Source organism: Ips typographus, linkage group LG6 (assembly GCF_016097725.1).
Source record: "Ips typographus isolate SLU linkage group LG6, UJ_Ityp_2.0, whole genome shotgun sequence".
In the NCBI taxonomy this organism is placed as follows: domain Eukaryota; kingdom Metazoa; phylum Arthropoda; class Insecta; order Coleoptera; family Curculionidae; genus Ips; species Ips typographus.
The window spans coordinates 1,608,323-1,627,711 of NC_138427.1; the positions used below are offsets into that span (position 1 = coordinate 1,608,323).

General features: G+C 33.8%; 2 protein-coding genes and 1 non-coding gene across 3 annotated transcripts; 1 reads left to right on the forward strand and 2 right to left on the reverse strand.

The window, feature by feature from the left end:
- Window positions 1-7: 7 nt before the first annotated feature.
- Window positions 8-17,878, forward strand: Pi3K68D (phosphatidylinositol-4-phosphate 3-kinase catalytic subunit Pi3K68D). Its single transcript, XM_081983058.1, is given in 28 exon segments — window positions 8-483; window positions 2,717-2,951; window positions 3,179-3,575; window positions 5,619-5,910; window positions 6,004-6,239; window positions 6,295-6,768; window positions 6,827-7,042; window positions 7,044-7,190; window positions 7,245-7,368; window positions 7,429-7,639; window positions 8,642-8,818; window positions 8,874-8,998; window positions 9,223-9,388; window positions 9,442-9,612; window positions 9,666-9,891; window positions 10,029-10,074; window positions 11,520-11,543; window positions 11,546-11,679; window positions 11,740-11,899; window positions 11,952-12,167; window positions 12,218-12,373; window positions 12,425-12,575; window positions 12,626-12,776; window positions 12,826-13,073; window positions 13,165-13,365; window positions 16,587-16,780; window positions 16,887-17,128; window positions 17,357-17,878. Coding segments are annotated over 28 exon segments (5,448 nt in total). The 5' UTR covers window positions 8-332; the 3' UTR covers window positions 17,534-17,878.
- TRNAA-AGC (transfer RNA alanine (anticodon AGC)) lies at window positions 4,087-4,159 on the reverse strand. The gene has a single exon. It is a non-coding gene; the product is annotated as a tRNA-Ala (tRNA).
- Window positions 15,024-16,323, reverse strand: LOC145731327 (uncharacterized). Its single transcript, XM_081983053.1, has 2 exons — window positions 15,969-16,323; window positions 15,024-15,909 (listed from the first exon to the last, which is right to left on the reverse strand). The coding sequence occupies exons 1-2, from the start codon at window positions 16,099-16,101 to the stop codon at window positions 15,119-15,121; spliced, it is 924 nt and encodes a 307-aa protein (XP_081839179.1). The 5' UTR covers window positions 16,102-16,323; the 3' UTR covers window positions 15,024-15,118.
- Window positions 17,879-19,389: the final 1,511 nt, after the last annotated feature.

Consider the following 19,389-nt stretch of genomic DNA (forward strand, 5'->3'; position numbering starts at 1 on the left):
TGCTTGTCAAATTGTCCTGTAATGATGTGTGTATATTGTTTTTATAATATTTAATTATTTTGAATTAATTAATTCGTTTAGTGAGTTTAGGGGCAAAGTAGAATGCGGCCACGTTTAATAAAAAAATTGATGAATCGCAACCAAACAGTTTGATTTTCATACATTTATCTGTTTATTTTTTCTGGATTAATATAATGTAAATAGTGCTATCTGCTACAATCTGGATATTGTTTATTGTTTTATCCAACTGAAAATACGGATTTACTGTAAACAATTAGCTTTTTGGGGTACAGGAAAACTATCCTTAGATGAGCCACTAAGAAACACTGATCATGACTGATTATGATAAGAAATTCGAGGAGGATTTGGAGAGGGCTCAAGCTTTGAGCCTGGAATCATTAGCTTTGGAACAATTTAGGAACAAACGACTGCAGGAGTTGAGCCGAAGTACCAGCAATGGAGAAACGAAGAAAAATGCTTCTGGTAAGTTTTTAAACTCCAATAAAATTTTTTTTTTGCAGCATAACCTTTGTAACTCCTTAACTTGTTATTTATTGATGAGTATGTACCTGTGCTATTTTTTTCAGTCTTACACAATATTTGCAATATGAAATTTGCTAATTAGGTGATTAGAAAGTATTTCATGATTTACTCGAAGATAAGTTATTGATGCAAAACTTAAAATGTAATTGTTAGCCTCATTACATTTAAATTTATTATTAATAACAAGACTATTATAGGAGCAAGTTGAAAATTAATATAAAAACATTAATCAAAGTCTAATTTATCTTTTCTATTGTTTAATAGGCCTCCTAAATGTTAAAGATGATTGGTAATAAATTTGATAATGTTTTTATTCTAGTGATTGTTTTTATGGTTAGTATTATGACTATATTTAAGTGATTTTAAAGGAACATTTGTGGAACACAGATTGGCAATAATCAGACAAATTCTTGGCACTGAACCAAATTTAGTTTCTTACATTTTAAGATTGTTTATTATTAAATCCAGACTAATATTTAGACAATTGTGACATAAAGCAATTTTAACATTATTCACTTTGGAGAAAACCTCCAAGTAGTGGAATGCATGTAAATTTAAAAATAAATATCCCATACCACCTTGACTATTTTAGTTTCTTTGGAACGGCAAAGTCCTAAACACTGAAACTATGGTCTTATAAGTAGATGTATGTCTAGAAAGTATCTAACTTACTCCTTTTTGTACTGTTTAAGTGTAAAATCAAAATTTCTGATTTTACTAAGCTGAAAGTTGATCCTTGAGTGGCTACTAAGGTAAAAGTGTAAAAAAACAGCTTGAAAAATTAAATTTTGAATTTAAAAAAACTACTGTACAGGGTGCTGCATTTTCGATGGTTTTACGGGTACAGAGAAAACGGTAATAGATAGAAAAAAAGTAGCATACGTGTTCCGATCTCATTTTCTGAGCTGAGATGATTGGCGAAGAGTGGGCTGCGCAAACTTCTTTCGTTTCAAAGATACGGGGGGTTTTTGAAAATTGGTCATTTTGGAACATCCTCTGTATTTCATTTGCTATTAAAGTTATCAAAAATGGAAAAACGGTTTCCGGTAGAAGTTTTGACGTAGAATCCAATGGCGTAGTCAGTTTTTTTCTATTACGTTTAGTTTCTGACATATGACACTAAGTTATATTTTTTTTAATGGAACACCCTATATATTTTTAGGTCATTTAATTCTGTTGATTTTTACTATTTCAACGGTGTATTAAAACATATAAGTTTGTAAACGTTAATCTTCGTAATTAGAAAAAAAGCGTTTCCTTAATAAAAAAGTGCTAAATAATATGTATAAAAATACCCACAGTCGAAACCAAATTTGGCTATATTCATATTAACATGTTACATGTCGTTTATAAACAGTTTTTTTAACTTCTACCTTAAAAATAGTAGAAAATAGAAATGGCCACTTTTCTTATTAAAGTGACGGTACAACTGTTTGTAACTTAGATTTTTAATAAGATTTATTAAAAATATTTAATTTCCTGATGTGTTAGCTTATATGATTTCCGATTTTGTTTGGTATTTTAGATATTGGTTATTTTTTAGCTTAGCAAAGGTCCTTTTTTTAAAATAACAGGATTAACCTCTACAAACTTATATGTTGTAATACACCGTTGAAAAGGTAAAAATAAACAGAATTAAATGAACTAAAAATATATAGGGTGTTCCATTTAAAAAAATATAACTTAGTGTCATATGTCAGAAACTAAACGTAATAGAAAAAAACTGGCTACGCCATTGGATTCTACGTCAAAACTTCTACCGGAAACCGTTTTTCCTTTTTTGATAACTTTAATAGCAAATGAAATACAGAGGATGTTCCAAAATGACCAATTTTCAAAAACCCCCCGTATCTTTGAAACAAAAGAAGTTTGCGCAGCCCACTCTTCGCCAGTCATCTCAGCTCAGAAAATGAGATCGGAACACGTATGCTACTTTTTTTCTATCTATTACCGTTTTCTCTATACCCCGTAAAACCATCGAAAATGCAGCACCCTGTACATCTAGTTTGTTCTTGAGAGCTGAGAGTAGTTATTTAGGTATAGAAGACCCAAAGTATAGAACTACAGCTCCCTTGACAACTCCTGATGAAGACAAGAAAGTTGCAATGACTTTTAAACATTATATTTCCCAACTAGTTTTGTTAAGTGTTTTTTTATTTGGTTATTGTTGTAGTTACTCGTGCCTCCTCTTTGACTGAAACAGATTCTCAAATAAAATATGAAAGACAGTGGAGCAAATCAAGGCCTAGACCTGGCACATCTTTAGGTGGTGGAACAAATCCTCTTATTGCTCCGCCGCCACCTTCACAGAGGAAAAATAGCAATGCGACTGAATCTGAAGATCTGATATCATTTACCAGTATGCCTACCAGTACATCTAATATAATTGAATTTTGCAACTTGCAAAGGTTTGTCATCATTTCCTTTACAACATACCAACTAAAGTGCTTCCTACCATATTAACAACAACCTGGTAGTTTTTAGAATGTTTTCTTGTTATAAAATTGCTTGTCATGCTTCCTTAGTTAAAAAAAATCAGATGCTGAAACACTTCTCTTTATCACCTGTAACCTGCAATAAACCTAATTTATCTCAAGATAAGTCAGCTTATCTAAATTCGACGTTTTTATTTCAGTTACAACACAAACAACCAAGTGGTTCGCGTTTCTACGCCTACAGCGGCAGTTCAAACGACTCAAATGTATCCGCATTGGCAACATCATCATCCCCATATGGGACCACCCGGATATCCGCCGGGTCCTCCGGGTTTTCATTATCCTAGCGGTTATCCGCCTCCAAATTACGGTTATCCTCCACCACCACCGACAATGGGTTACTACCCTCCTGGTACATATCCTCCCGGATCGTATCCTCCCCCTCCAATGACATATCCATCTCAGGGATATCCGCCAGTAAACCCTTCTCCGTCGGGCGTAAACGTATCCGCGATTGGTTTTAATTCAGGTATTACACCGTATCCGGATTATAACATGCATCATGTACCTCCCCATATGGGAAATCCAAATTTAGAGGTAAGTTTCAAAATATATGTTGCTGCAGTTGGATATTTAAAATTTCAATTGACTAACAGCTAATACACCCTGATACACCTGATCAATAACCAATTATTTGAATTTTTATCACTATTTATTCTAAATTACAAGTATATCGACTTTTGGATCGTAAAATGCCAGATTAAGGAGGAAGATAGGTCGATTTATTGCTGATTAACTTGTTTTTAATAACTGAACAATCATTTTGGCTACTTTGACACCATTTTACTCATTTGTTGTGCACCTTTATGTGCCTATAGTGATTTAACTTGGGTTTTTAATAGTTTTGGTATTGGAATTTGTTATAAATGACTAATGACACCATAAATCTGTTTCTTAATATGCCCTTCCAGGTCTTTTAGCTTCTAGACTGTACAACATTTCCTAAATGTTGCTTTGATAGATAACGTACACTTGAGAAATTATTTGGAAAAGAAACTGAGTGTGGAACTGATTTATTTTGTAAGAATATTTATTGAAAAAAAAGGTTTGGAGGCGCCGGGTATCGATCCCGGTACCTCTCGCATGCTAAGCGAGCGCTCTACCATCTGAGCTACGCCCCCTGTATATTATCGACAATTCTGTAACAATTTGGGTGAAATTTGCCCCACTTTAAAACCCAAAAACGTCTGGGTCGACAAAATAAACCAGTTCAGGTGTCATGTTGAAATCAAAACAGGCGTGGTCGTTAACGTCTGCATTAAAGGTCATCCGGTGAAATTTATACATTTTGTATACAGGGTGCTAGTGCAAACATTTAGACAAATTAGGTACTCATTAGAAAATGAAATATGTAATATTCAAACCCCCTGTATTATAGAAACAAGACGTTTGTGGACGTTTTGTTATCTAAAGTTTGTTTATCATTTGTTAGTTTGTAGCATACCTATTACTTACTTACTGATTAACATTCTGCATAGTAAAGATGTAATCTTCATTGAATTACGCAAATAATAATTTTAAGATTGCTAGCAAGAACTGTGATTACAGCTGTACTCTAGTAAATACTTCAGGTATTAATTAATATTTGCAGCTTAATTATACGTTTTAGTATATCAAAACTCATAGATTTTTTTTTAAACATTTTAATGTGGTATTTACTTCGACAATTCTATACTCTCTCACTTAAGAATTTTTTTAACAAACTATCCTTATTTAGCACTCAATTTGAATTCACGTTTCTGATGTATTTTACCTCACAGGGAAACAATCAAGACAACAGTAGCAAGAAAAATGTATTTGTGCTCAAACAGGAGGTACTAAATTACAATAACGGACAATTAAGGAGACTTAGAAATTATTTTCTTTCTAAAGCACGGCAAAATGCCCATAAAAGTTTTGCGTAATTGTCATTTAATTATTTCTGTCATTATGAGCATTTATTTGGTTATTCCAGTCTTTGGAAGTCGTATCAGTAATAAGCCATGTTTAAATGCAAATATTTTGTGGGGTGTATATATTATTGAAAAACAGTTAAAAAAGGTATGTTAATTAAATTTTTTATACATACAATGTGGCAATGATACTGATATTTGAATTTTAAATTTTGTATTTAGGTTTTTATAGCCTTTTTTATGTGTGGTTGGGTTTTTGTTAATATAAAATTTAATCACTGAATAATGAATAGTAAATTTAATAAGGAAAAGGCTTTTTTAGAATATGATAATTTTATTAAGTTAAGATGTGACCAAATAATTTTTTTTTGTACATAATAATAGCACTTGTGGATCATAAAATGCACTATATGTATGTAGCTTAACGACAGTTTCCCGTAGTACCTGATCTGATACTGAATTAAAATTGCTTTTTAAATGAATCGGTTTTAACTGTCGTGAATCATACATACATTTTCTATTTAAACCGAGTTTTATAAATATTTTTAAATATTGTTACAAACTTAGTGAAGCTCGGTTAATTGTGTGTTGCTTTGCTTGAGAGTGAGCTTGGGGCACTTTATAATGAGACCACCAATCTCATTCGCCTAATTGTTACATGTGTGAAGGGTTGCGTTTTCTCTTTTAGCCATCGCCACCCGCTTTGCCGCCTAAAAACCAAAAACGAGACCCTCCTCCTCACTCGTCTTTACCTCCGAAATCGACGGCGTTTTCAAAATTATCGACTAAATCGTCAAAAAGCGCGGGCGCAAAAAGTCGAAAGAGTGAGGGTAGCTCAAATAATTTAATCGATTTGGCTCAAGTAGATGATAAGAATAGCGTTAGAGTGAGCATATTGCAGGAATTTGATCCGATTTTATCTGATTCGCAGAGTTATTATGGGAGCTATTACGGCAGGACCATGAGCCCAGATCAATATGGTAAGTGTCCTTTTGTATTTTTCTTTTAATTAAGATTGGCTCACCGTTTGAAAAATTGAAGTAGTACACTGAATACAATTTTTTTGTCATTAGGGGATGACACTATGTCGGTTTGTGGTAGTGTCTATGACGAATACTACGATTACGACTTTATTTACTCAGGGTCTGGTAATAATAGTATATCAGGAAACACAGTGGTGTCCGAACCGATTTACGCCTCGTTGAATGCTAATTTGGGTAAATTAATAGCTGAAAGCACCTCAAGTCCACCAATTCCTCCTAGAATGAGAGTGTCCACGATTGATCGAAATTTATCAAAAAAAGAAAAGGTTTGGCTTAACCACACTTTTAATGGACAACTGCTTTTTAATGGACATATTTCAGCACAATCTATTAAACGACGTGGTACAAAACGACGAGAAAGCTCTATCTAGAGATCCAGACTTAAAATCTTTCTACAACATGGTTTACAATGTTAGGAACAGTTACAAGTACAACGACCCGGACACCAACATGGGTCTAGTAATAAGTCCGCTAGTAAACTACAAGTACAACGACGGATTGAGCATAAAACTACGAGTGCACCCCAAATTTGAAGGTGCTGATTTTGAGAAAGCTGCAACGTTTACTTGTGACGTAACTTCGAGCGTAGAGCACGTAACTATGCAACTTGTATGCGATCTTGAGGCTCCTACCTATCAGAATTACACTCTGAAAGTGTGGGGATTCAATGAGTATTTGGTTCCTACCACGCTTCTGTCTGATTATGAGTACGTTCATAGTTGTATTAAGCTGGATGAGGATGTGGTATTGATTTTGATACCGGATTCTCAGAAAGATAAGTCCTTTGCCAGGACGGTAAGTGTTTAGGGACATAATATGTAACTTTTGTTTCATTGTTTATTATCACTTTCAGCTTCAAGATGATTGTAGAGATAGAGAATTAACATTCGAAAAAGTTGTTTCCAGTGAAACAGTATCCCATATTACCTATGATAGTTTAAAATACTTCTTGGTAAGATTTTGGTAAAATTGAGCTTGTTTTGGCAATGAACGTGTTATTTTAGATACGGTAGAAAGTGAAATAAACAAATTGGAAGACCAGGCAACCGAAATAGAGCGCACAAATAGTTTTTTCAGTAGCTACCCCTTTACAACCATCGATGGTTTTACAATCGCTGAAGTGTATCGTGAACTTAATGGGTGATTTGTGTACTTTAGATATAATGCAGTCCATTGACTCTTTGATTGAGGCTTGTGCAGACTTTTCTGCTAGTAGTGTAAGTAGTTTTAGTTAACTTGGTTAATCCCGATTAAGTGAAACATATTTTTAGGGTAGCTTTATCGAAAAAATCACAACTAATTGCAATAAAGTCCGATTAGCTATCCAGAACTTGATCGAAATGTACTGTCAATCGTTTTCGGTCAACTTTGAAGTGATTTCTAATAATGTGGAACGTATGTTGCCGAACAGATTTTTTATAATATGTAAACTGCAAGGTTTTGTTTAACTTTTAGCTTCGCGGAATATTAGTGATGTGGCAGATTCAGTCGTAGTACGTATATGTGCCATTTACAGACCGAACTGCAAATGGGAACACGAATCTTACTACATAGCCGCACAAATTTACCACGGCACTAGAAAAATTGCCAAACCCCAATTCACACAACCTTACCCGAAGACTGATAGAGATAAAATGTGGCCTTCTAGAATAGTTTTTGATAATTGGTGAGTGACTATACAGGGTGGTCCAGTTTTAAATGTCAATAATTCACCAATCCATAGCCAATTAAAAAATAAGTTGACATGCATTATGTAATTTTCCTGAAAAATGATTCCTAAGGAAAATACAGTCTCTAATTTTCTCAGAATTCTGGACTATTTTTAGTGTTTCAAAACTGCTTTCAGCTTGGAAAATCGAGTTTCAGACACAGGCATAGCAAACTTAAAACAATTTTCACATTCTTCATAGACTTAAAATGGCATTCCAAGCTTTGTCACTATTCAATCGACTTCTAGACACCTCAGTGCTAAAAATTCGAGTATTTCTTAAAAATTTGATTGTTTTTAGTGCTTTAAGGCTGTTTTCAGTACCTCAAATCGAGTTTCAAGACTATCTTTACAAAGTTTTTGACTTATCAGGTCTAAAAGCCAATTTGTACATTGTCCACAGTCTTGAAAATGTTATTTCAAGCTTCTTCAGTATTAAATTGACTTCTACACTCATCATAGGTGCAATAAATTGTAGCCTCTTTAAGAAATTCAGACTGTTTTTAGTGCTTTTAAAGACTGAAAAATCGAGTTTAAGACTATTTCAAAAAGTCAAGTTTCTTCAGTAATAAAAGTAAAAAATTTTGGTATCAAATGCTACGATATTAGTCTTGAGAACTAATTTTTAGAAATGAAATAGTTCGAAAATTTAATTTACTTCTAGACTTGTTCCAGTCCAGAAAATTGAGTTGTACACCAATTGAAGTCCTGAAAATAGACTTTTGGACTCTCTTTAGTCCTAGTAAAGTCAGTCTATGTTCAGTTTTACACTATAAAACGATTTTTTAAATTGAAATTTGAAGGACTGTAAGTTCCTTAGGAAACGTTTTTCAGAAAAATGACATAATGCAAGTCAACTTATTTTTTGATTGGCTATTGAATGGTGAATTATTGACACTTAAAACTGGACCACCCTGTATAGTCTCAACACAAAAACCATTTCACTAATGAAATCTTTAGGTTAGAGTTTGCAGACGTTCCCATTAGTAACTTAGCGCTTGAATCTAGATTAGTGTTGCATGTTTTTGGTAGAACTTTAAATACCTCAGAGAGCGAAGAGTCCAAGAACTCTAACATGCCCATGTATAAAGAAGAGGAATTAGGCTGGGCAGCTATCCAGTTCTTTGACTATGAGGGGTTAGTTGTGCAAAGCGGAATAAGTGGTTGTTAATACTTATTATGATTGTTTTAGGGTTATGATTCAAGGTAGCTCAATTTTATCGGTTTGGCCTCGAGAGTCTGATCATATTAATGATCATATGTATGGTCCAGCTCCTTCTATGGGGTCACATCCTATATATGGACACTCTATGATTGGTAAGTGAAGTTTAGCTGTCAAACAATTCATTTTTAAATGAATCAGTGTGTCCTCCTTTCTGTCTGAATTGAATTATGTCACATTCGATTAAATTTACATTATTTTGCAACTGTTCATAAATTCAACCAAGAATGTTATGGATAATGCTGTAAATTATTTTACCCTGGAAACTGGTGGATTTCTTCTGGATTATCATATTTTTAAACAAGATTTATGCTTGTAGGAATTGAAATAGTCTCGCCGTCAAAAATTGTCTTCCCAAAAATTGAGCCAAACCTTTTAAAAAACGTGCCACAACTTGATTTTGCTAGTCTGGATCAGCAAACCCAAGACCTATTAATAGGAGCTTGTGAAGAAGATATGCTCTTCATGCTGAAGCCTGAGATTCGGTAAGCAAACATATTCAACTTTTATAACAGAAATGTTACGTTATTAACGTTAGAGAAATATTGTGGGAGAAACGGCATTACCTCCACCACATGCCAAAAGCTTTGCCTAAAGTCGTATTAGCGGCTCAAAGTTGGGCTTACACCAACTTGCCTGACCAGCACGGTATGCTGCATTCTTGGAAACGGCTTGAACCTAGACAAGCTTTAGAACTTTTGCTGCCAGTGTAAGTGGATCTTTTTAATAGAATTGGCAGAAAATGTTTAATTTTTATTGTAGTTATCCCGATGTTGAAGTACGTAAAATGGCTGTTAAATGGTTGGTTCGGTTTTCAAACGATGAACTAGTAGATTATCTACCACAGTTGATAGTGGCCTTAAGGCATGAAACTTATGAAAACTCAGCCTTGGCTGAGTTTTTACTGCACCGGGCTTTACGGTCTCCTAGATTTGCTCATTACTTATTTTGGCTACTGAGCCATAATTTGCCAGGTTCCATACCTCAGGTAATTTTCCATTGTTCCATAAATCTACTTTGTTTGTTCATTTTTATCAATCCATTGAAAGGTTATACAAGTTTAATTAATACATTTTACCCCTTATTAATCATCAAATAAATTGATCTAACAATAACATCCTTCAGGGGCTGCGTAAATGGGATCTCGAGATTTTCAATGGATATAAGGTCAGTTTAGGATTGACACAATTTTACGTGCATACATTTGGGGATTATTTAATTTTGTTGAGTAGTTTGAAGATCGGCGGTTTTTTTATTATCGTAGTGTCGTAGGGAATGCATTTAATAGTGGTCGCAGTTACATTTGAATCTATTTGGCTTTCCTGAAAAATGGTTAGAATCTAGACAATATCATGCACAAGTGTTTTGAAGAATTATTAAGTACCTAATAATACGCACAAGTCACTCTCAGGTTAACCAAATGCTCTAGTTGTGCTAACTTCACACAATCATAACTAACGTTTTAAGCGTCTTATTTTACTAACATTTTCACATCCTAATCAGTGTTAGACAGTCAAAGTTTGTGTTATTCGGGGGTAATATACCTAGTGCATTTAATTTTTCCGGAAAAATTCGGAAAAAACGAGTTTCTAAGTAATTTGTTTTAACAAATAGCATGAGCGAGAGTGGTTCATCATCCGAGTCGAAGACGAGGATTTTTAAAACCACTCTCGCTCATGCTATTTGTTAAAACAAATTACTTGAAACGAGTATTCCAATTTTTCCACAGGAAAAATTAGATGCACGAGGGATATTTGGTAAGATTATTTCCTGAGTTAAATAAACATTTATTTTAATTAAAACAATAAGAACAATAATTAATAAGAACAATAACTTTCAAGCTAGAAAGGGTAACACTATTCTTTATGTTGTTGTGAGGAGTGTGCAATTTTTTCGATTTTTTTTTCCGGAAAAACTGCCGACAGCTGACAGTTGTCAAGTGATTTTTCCACTTAAAATTTACATTTGTTATACTAATTCTTGATAGCGATTGGTCAAAATTGATAGGAAGGAAATAATCAAGCATAAGAAATTACTTTTAAGAGTGTTGGCTTAGAACAACAACTCTTAAAAAATGGATCAGTAATTTTGTACATTCAGCTGTTTTACTTAGATAGTTCCCACATTTTTTGGCATCTGCATCAATAGCAACAACGCATGCATTTTTCACTGTTATGTTTAATTTTTTTTTCATTGTCACTAGTTTAAGACTATTGCGTGTTCAGTCAAGAAAAAGAGTTATTACTGCCTGAGAGCGAAGTTTATTAACAAGGAGTTTGACATGTTTTAATTGGATTTCAGTATATTCAATAAACTTTGGGTTTTGTAATATAACGGCTCATTAGAATGACGATGGGTGGGTTTATCCCATTACTTTGTTCCATTCATCAAGCAAGCTATATTGTATTTTCTTCTTAATTTATAGAGAATACCGATGCTACCAAGTATTGCACACTACTATAACACTTCTCTCATAATTTTGATATACATTTAAATCATCTAATTGAAACAAAAAAAAAACACATAGAACCGTTGCAACAAACATTATTAACTAAACAACAGTGGGAAATTGGTTGCTAACCTAGTAGATTTACGCATTTTTCGGTTGCTTTTTAGAATGAAACTTGGAAATCAAAGATAACAAAACGATTCATGTGATACTAGTATTAGTGAGGTTAGGCATCATCGTAGAATGAAACTACTGCTAAGAGCGTTGCTGGCCATATGCGGTGAATCTCTAAGGAAATGTTTCATGTCCCAACAGGTATTGGTTAAGGTAAACGGTTATTCAGCATTGATTTCACGTTTCTACTGGATTGTTTTTATCCGTTGATAGCAATTAAACGACACTGCTGATAACGTTAAGAAAGCTAAGGATTCACAAAAATTGGTACATTTACATCGCGACTTGGAAGCTATCAACAATCAACTGAACGAGGATCCTACTAGTCTACCTCTCTCGCCAACACTAAGAGTAAAAGGAATTGACGTTAAAGGCAAGAAAACTCCGGTTGTTAACTTCTAACTGTAACCTAAATCGTTGTTTAGCTTCCTCGTATTTTGCCTCTAACACGCTGCCTTTAAAAATCAACTTTGTAATGGATGACAGCTCTATATACCCCGCGATCTATAAAGTAGGGGATGATTTGCAACAAGACATGCTAACACTGCAAATTATTAAGTTAATGGACAAATTGTGGCTGCACGAGGGTTTGGATTTGAAAATGGTCACTTTTACTTGCATTCCGACGTCGCATCAAAAAGGTTTTTGATTCTACAAAAGTCTGTAATCGAAATAAACGTGAATTTTGTAGGAATGATTGAAATGGTTACGAAATCGGAAACGTTACGGAAAATCCAAACTGAACATGGTTTAACCGGTTCGTTTAAGGATAAACCTATTGCAGAATGGTTGGCGAAGCATAATCCTTCTGAACTTGAATACACTAGAGCTGTTCAAAATTTCACCGGTACTTTTTACAATGCACACATTATAAACTGCTATAATTATTTTTCTCTAGCTTCCTGTGCTGGCTATTGTGTTGCAACCTACATAATGGGTATCTGCGATAGGCACAACGACAACATAATGCTCAAGACATCAGGTCATATGTTTCACATTGATTTTGGGAAGTTTTTAGGTGATGCCCAGATGTTTGGCAGTTTTAAAAGGTTTGTTTCACAAACATTTAACTTGTATCATCTACACACTTTTATTGCAGGGATCGAGCTCCTTTTGTACTAACCTCAGACATGGCATACGTAATTAATGGGGGAGACAGGCCGACTGAGAAGTTTCACCAATTTGTTGATTTATGCTGCCAGGCGTTTAATATTATCCGAAATAACAGGAATATGTTTTTGTTTTGGTGTGTGGGGGGCTTTAGGTGGAATATTTTATCTGTTAATGTCAATTTTGCAGATGACTTCTTCAGGGATATGCAGCATTACGCCAGAATCCATTGCTTATATGCATAACGCTTTGTTGCCGAAGGCGTCCAATCCTGAGGCTGCATCGCATTTTACTCGTCTTATAGAAGAATCTCTGAAAACTAAATTCACCCAGTTTAACTTTTTCCTACACAACTTGGCGCAAAATTTAGCTCAGTTGAAGTTTACCACCGATAATCAGTCTGATACGACTTTATCGTTTGTGCCAAAAATGTACAGGTAAGCCTGTGTATTGTGTCTGTTCTTTATTAATAACAATCTTGAGAGTTTACATAATTTGCCTATTAAATCTTTTTGTTTTCGTGTTTAGTGTTGCAACTGACGGTAGACTTACCCACGTCGAAGTGGTCGGATACAGAAAACGCTACGATCCTGACAAGTATTACGTGTACGTGCTTCGTTTATACAGGGAGAACCAGAGTGAACCCATGGAAATTCAGAGAACTTACAAAGAATTCTGTGAGTTACACCAAAAATTGTGTCTTAATTATCCTTTGGCCAAATTGCATAGGTAAGTGACTACACTATTTGTTTGTTAGAAAATATTTTTAATTATGGGTTTTGAAAATAATTGTCCTTGTGCTCAAGAAAATAGCAAGGCAAAACTTTATTTTTATAACTTTTTGGTTGATAATAAGTTACAGACGACAAAACAGACAAAAATACTTCTTTATTAGATTCAGCGAAAGAACTCTTGTTATCGAGAAAATTATGTAAGTAGTCATTATCAGTAGAGTCCGGATTAAAAAGCACAAAAATCGTAAAAAAGCTTTTAGACTGCTTTGAAAACTTTAAAGTCTTTTTTGAACTACTTGAGAGCATTTGGAAGGTTTTTGGCCTGCTGAAACAGCATATTGAAGGTTTTGGAATAATTTAGAGGCATTTGGAATCTCTTACACGGTTCACAAAATTTTTTGGAACCTTCTAAACTGCTTTATAATCTTCTGGGTGCTTCTAGACTAGTTGAAAAGCATTTGGAATCTTTTAAACTGTTCTAAATGATTTTGGAAGCTTCTAGACTATTTTGATAGACTTCCGACTGCTTTAGAAGCATTTTGGAGTTTCTGTAGGGTTTTGAAATGTTTTTAGACTACTTTAGGAGCATTGAAGGTTCTGGACTGCTTTTAAGACATGTGAATTTGAACTTTTAGAAGCTTTGAAACTGCTCTAGAAGCCTACGGAAGCTTTTAGACTGCCTTGAAATTTTTTGAGAGCTTCTAGACTGGTTGAAGATTATTTATGAGCCTTTAGAGTGTTCTAAAAGCTTTTGGAAGCTTCTAGACTATTTTGGAAGGCTTTAGACTGCTTGAGAAGCATTTTAGAGTTTCTGTAGTGTTTTAAAACCTTTTTAGACTACTTTAGGAGCATTTGGAAGGTATTTGGACAGTTTAAAGAGCCTTGAAGGTTCTGGACTGCCTTTAAGGCATTTGAAACCTTGTAGACGGTTTTAGAAACTTTTGGAAGCTGCTAAACTGCTTTAAAAGAATACGGAAGCTTTTGAGAGCTTCTAAATAAATTGAAAAGCATTTGGAATCTTTTAGAATCTTCTAGGCTGCTTTGTAAGCTTTGCAAGGCATTTTAGAGGTTCTATAGTGTTTTGGAATATTTTTACATTTTTTTAGACTACTTCAAGAGCATTTGGAAATTTGTTGGTCAGTTTAAATTTGTAAATTGATACATTTTGCAACATGTTTTTGTCGTTCAGAAGCTTTCAATATCTCAATATAGCAATTTTTTGTCAAAGCTGTTATTAGTTTAGTTTATTTTTAAAAACTTGAAAAGCTTGTTTTGTAAAAAACTAGTAAAACCATACAAAAATAGCAGTAAATAAGCACAAAAAGAAGAAAAAACAAAAAAAGCATCAACAAAATCTGGCAAATGATGTGTTTTTGCATAAATCGTTCACATTAGATGTCAAAGGTTGGTTGCTTTTATTATTTACAAAAAGCAAAATTTCTAGAAATCCCGACTCTAATTATCAGTTATACAAAATTGAAGTGAAAATCAACTATCTGCAAACACTTGGTCATTCTGGTGCATTTTTAAAATTAATACGAGATTAAACTGAATTGCTTTTAATGCAATGTTTGTCACTAAAGATTTTATTTATCCCAAATTTGTGTGCGTCCACACAAATTCAGTCTATGTTCGGAAGTCACTAAAAGTCACTTTAAGTATAGTAATATTTTTATTGACTAACACACCTAAATATAAAAATAAATAGAAAAAAAAATATAACAAGTTTTAAGCACTTTTCTAATAACTTAGCATTCTACGCTTCTCCTATTTGCTCCGTCGTTATCTTCGTAATCATCATCATCGTCATCAGCGAAGAACAAACTTGCTGCAACATTACTAGTATTGCCGATTCCTCTTGTTTGGCTTACATCCACTTTAGCCTGTGAAACTGACGTACTAATACTCACTCCATCATTAGTATAAGTAGAACCGGATTTTTGTATCTGAGTGGAAACCTGTGATTCAAAGGAGCCTGACGTTGTTCTAGTGGATTTGGAATACTTAATGCTTTCGGCGGAAAGAGTTTCGTTTGAAGTTGATCGATCCCTCCTGTCGACAATCGCGTTATCAGCCTTTAATCCTATGTTATTGATGTTGTCTAAGGAACCCAAATGATTTTCACTTTCCGTTGAATTGTAGTCTCTTAGTTTTGAAGAGGATTTAGCTTTCAGAATTGATTTAGGAGCTGTTTTAGCTACTTTATTCTTGTGATGCAATGTGTTTGTAGTAGCAGGGTTAAAAGTGCTTGTTTTCCCTTCCATGTATTCCGCATCGTTATGTTTATTTGCCTTTACTTCAGTTTTAGGTTCATCCTCAATAAACTCACTTGTGACAATCCCATTAGCTATACCATTGCTAGTTTCCGTTTCCGTGGAAGTTTTCTTTAAATTTTTTTTCACTTTAGGCTTGGCGATTACAGGGCTTTGATGTTCCAGGCTCGATGTTTTAACATTGGTAGTACTTTCATTCAAATTCACTGAAGTATGGTTTCTTACAGGAGATGGCGGTTTTATTGCCCTGGATGATTCATGCGGTTCTGAAATTTATGAAACCTTTATTATGCCAGCTAATCTAACCTATTAATAAATAACTTACGTTGCTGCGTATCAAACTCGGAAAATACTCTGTAACCCAAACACACCACGTCGTTTTTCTTATTGTTTTTGCTCTCGTTTTTAGCCACGGAATCTTTAGAAAACTTTGCTTTGAAACCACCGAACAGTCCCATTATTCCGATTACGTTATTATTTTCTAAACTCCCACTTTTGTATCTGCATTAGATCATAGTTGGAAGGAGCAATATTATCTTTAGTCGATAAAATTCACTTGCTCCGCTAACGTTATCGTATTATCTTGTAATTGTTTTTGTCGGATGGTTAAACTGATTAGATTTATTAAGCTTAAAGTTGTCAAAACCATTTATCTCTATTGGAGGCAAAATGATTATACGGTACGATTTAACTCGTGCAAAGTTAACGTAAACTATCTCAAATATGGATTTGTCAGAAAAATGTCTGCTATCACTAAACAAACGTAGCCAATTTGTTTATGTTTTGTAAAATAACTATTCTTATCAGGGTGCTGATTTTTTGTAAATGCACTGCTGGGAAAATAGTTGTTAAAATTAATTTTTGACGTTTGTGTTAAATACACTTGTTTTTTGCAAGTTAAGCTTTCAAAATGGTGATTTTCCTGAATCCTATCCATTTTCAGCTTATCTAATGGTCTTCATATGGGAAGACAAAACATCAAACAAGTAGCCCAAAAAAGATATCACGAAATCAGTTTGTTTGTTCAGTCTTTGTTTCAATGCGCTCAAGAAATCGCCCATTCCGATTTGGTGTACACGTTTTTCCATCCTTTACTCAGGGATCAGCAGGAAGACGAAGGACCTAAAGATGTTACAGGTTTGTTGTTTAAATATCAGTGTTTGTATGCAAAATAAGTTATATCTAGCCGGAATATTTTACATTTTAAAAAAATCAGCATGGCAACAGTTAACAAAATTTGCAGATCGGACTAACAATGCTGCAGAAGCTGGAAAACTTAAGGGTCAAATGAAACTTTCTTTCATTTACTGTAAACTTAAAAGTGAGTTTAGAGTGATGGTACATCATGTCCGTGGACTGCCCAGATTAAATGGGCAAGAACCTTCCACTTACGTTAAGGTCTACCTACAGCCTGATGCGGACAAAAGTACAAAACGAAAAACGAAAGTTGTGAAACGCAATTGCCATCCTTGTTTCATGGAAATGGTGAGTGATTTCCTGTATTTTATTTTTTTTTCTTACCAGGCAATCAATCATTTGCTGATAAAAAATAAAATTTAAAATCCGCGGATTATTGAGTATTGATTAGGTTTTTCCAAAGACTTATCAATAAGTGGTATTTTACTTCAATTAAAAAAAATACACCATAGCAATTGCAGCCCAAAACTTCAATTTTTCAATTATAAGTTCTGTATTATTGTCACATGCTTTCAGCTGGAATACAGAATGGCACTAGACATAGTGAAATCCCGTACTTTGAAGGCAACAGTATGGAACTACGATCCGCTGCAAGAAAATGAATTTATGGGCGGTGTGGAACTGAAAATGGCCGATTTAGATCTTTCTTCTGAAGTTGTCGAATGGTATCCCTTAGTTAATTTGAGTAGGTAATCGTAAACTTTAAACTTTCTAATCATGGTCAAAAAGTAATTTTCTGGGCTTGCATTCCAATAATTAAACTTTACTTTGGATTGTTGGTATGGTTATTGTGCTTATTGAAATTAACAGACTAAATGTATACCAAAGTAATGTAATTTTAGTTGCTCTTATGGTATTTATAATGTTATAGCTTTATTAACTTCATTGTCGTTTTTGATCTGAAATTTAGTGTTATTGATTGTACATTTTTACTCTGTATATAAACTATATTTCTACATGTTTATTGTTCATACAATTATTTTTTTTAGTCGCATTATTAATTCGTAATCATCTCATTTATTATACATTTATTGATTATTGTGTTTGTTTTATTTTATTCCACACAATTATTGGCTTATTGGTCACCCTGTACATGAGTGCGCATTTTCCAAGCTTAATTAGTGCAAATTATTGATTATATTACCTAGTAACGTGCGAGTACTATTTACGATATTTTTCAATAACCTTGGATAAGGTAATGAAGTACATTTTTGAAATAGGTAATGCAGTTTTGCATGTATGTATAAAAAAATATGTTAAACGGTCGATAAGGACGAATATATTCGTAATTTAAATATTTCGTGTTCGTTGACTTTTAAAGTAAATCAAAAATTCAGTAATTTAAAAGATTAGTTACGTTTAGTACCGGACAGGATTTTTTTTAAATTATATATTTTAAATATGTTTCCTAACTGATATTTTTAAATTGTTGTTAAAAGTCTACATAAACACATTTTCACCCTACAAAACTATAAAAGTGAGTTTTTACAAAAATCTAATTTAATTTCAGATGACTTTCTCTCAAGGCATTCTTGTGTTTGTGCTAAACGTTATTTAAGTGAAACGAAAATACCGTAGAAGCTAATTGTCAGTGCTTAGTGTCTATTGAAAAGCAATTACCACCCTTTAAAGTCAATTTATATTCAGTCAAAACGACCCTTTGTCGTCTGCCTTAATGACCCCGTCCTTCCATTATTTTCTTACTACTACTACACGGGGGTTGTGTTTTCAACAGTGAATTGTCTGGTACAAAACTTGGTCTAATGAACAGCTAACCTTTCTGTTAAGTTCCGGTTACAGTAGGTAGTTTCAACTGTCAATCAAGGTAGTATAAAAGTCTGGGATTTATGTATAATTGCTTTGGAAGCCATAAAGGTGGAGGAGAGTAAACTTTTAATTAACACGGTTGTTTAGATCATAAACTGTTATTAAATGATATTAAGTATATGACAGTGTATGTGTATGAACGCCATTTTTAAAACTAATTTTCTTCCAAAATAGTGAAACTGCAATAAACGTTTTAAATGGTATTTGCTTAGTTTTATAATACTTCGTACTGAACACTGTAGAGAATATTTTAGCTATAAGAAACTTGCCAAATAAAGGAACTAATGAAGGAGCTTGTATCAAATTTAATGCTCTACAAGTTTACACCGGTAATTTCATCCTTAAAGGCCTCCTCAAAGAGCAACAGGACAAAAAGTGACAGAATGCAGCAAAGTTTGATTTTTCACGTGAGCGTTATTGTAAGCTCTCGTTATTTGAGGAGTTATCAAAACGTGTTAATAAAGGAAGTTGTAGCAAATTTCATTCTTTACAAGATTGCGTTTAGGTGTTTTGCACTTAAGATCCTCCTCAGGGCGTTACAGCCAAAAACTGACTGAACGTATCAAACTGCTATTTTTTAACTAGTCTGATTTTTCACGTGAGCGTAGCTCCATTATTTTAGAAGCTTTCAAAAAGTGTTAATAAAGGAAGTTGTAGCAAATTTCAGTCTGCATTTAGGTGTTTTGTACTTAAGATCCTCCTTAGGGCGCTACAGGCCAAAA

Bases quoted from the DNA above. Each gene is read 5' to 3' on its own strand.
- LOC145731327 (XM_081983053.1), bottom strand. From the start codon at position 16,101: ATGGGACTGTTCGGTGGTTTCAAAGCAAAGTTTTCTAAAGATTCCGTG. The intron at 15,910-15,968 runs GTAAGTTATTTA...CATAAATTTCAG, and splicing joins CGAGTTTGATACGCAGCAAC to AACCGCATGAATCATCCAGG.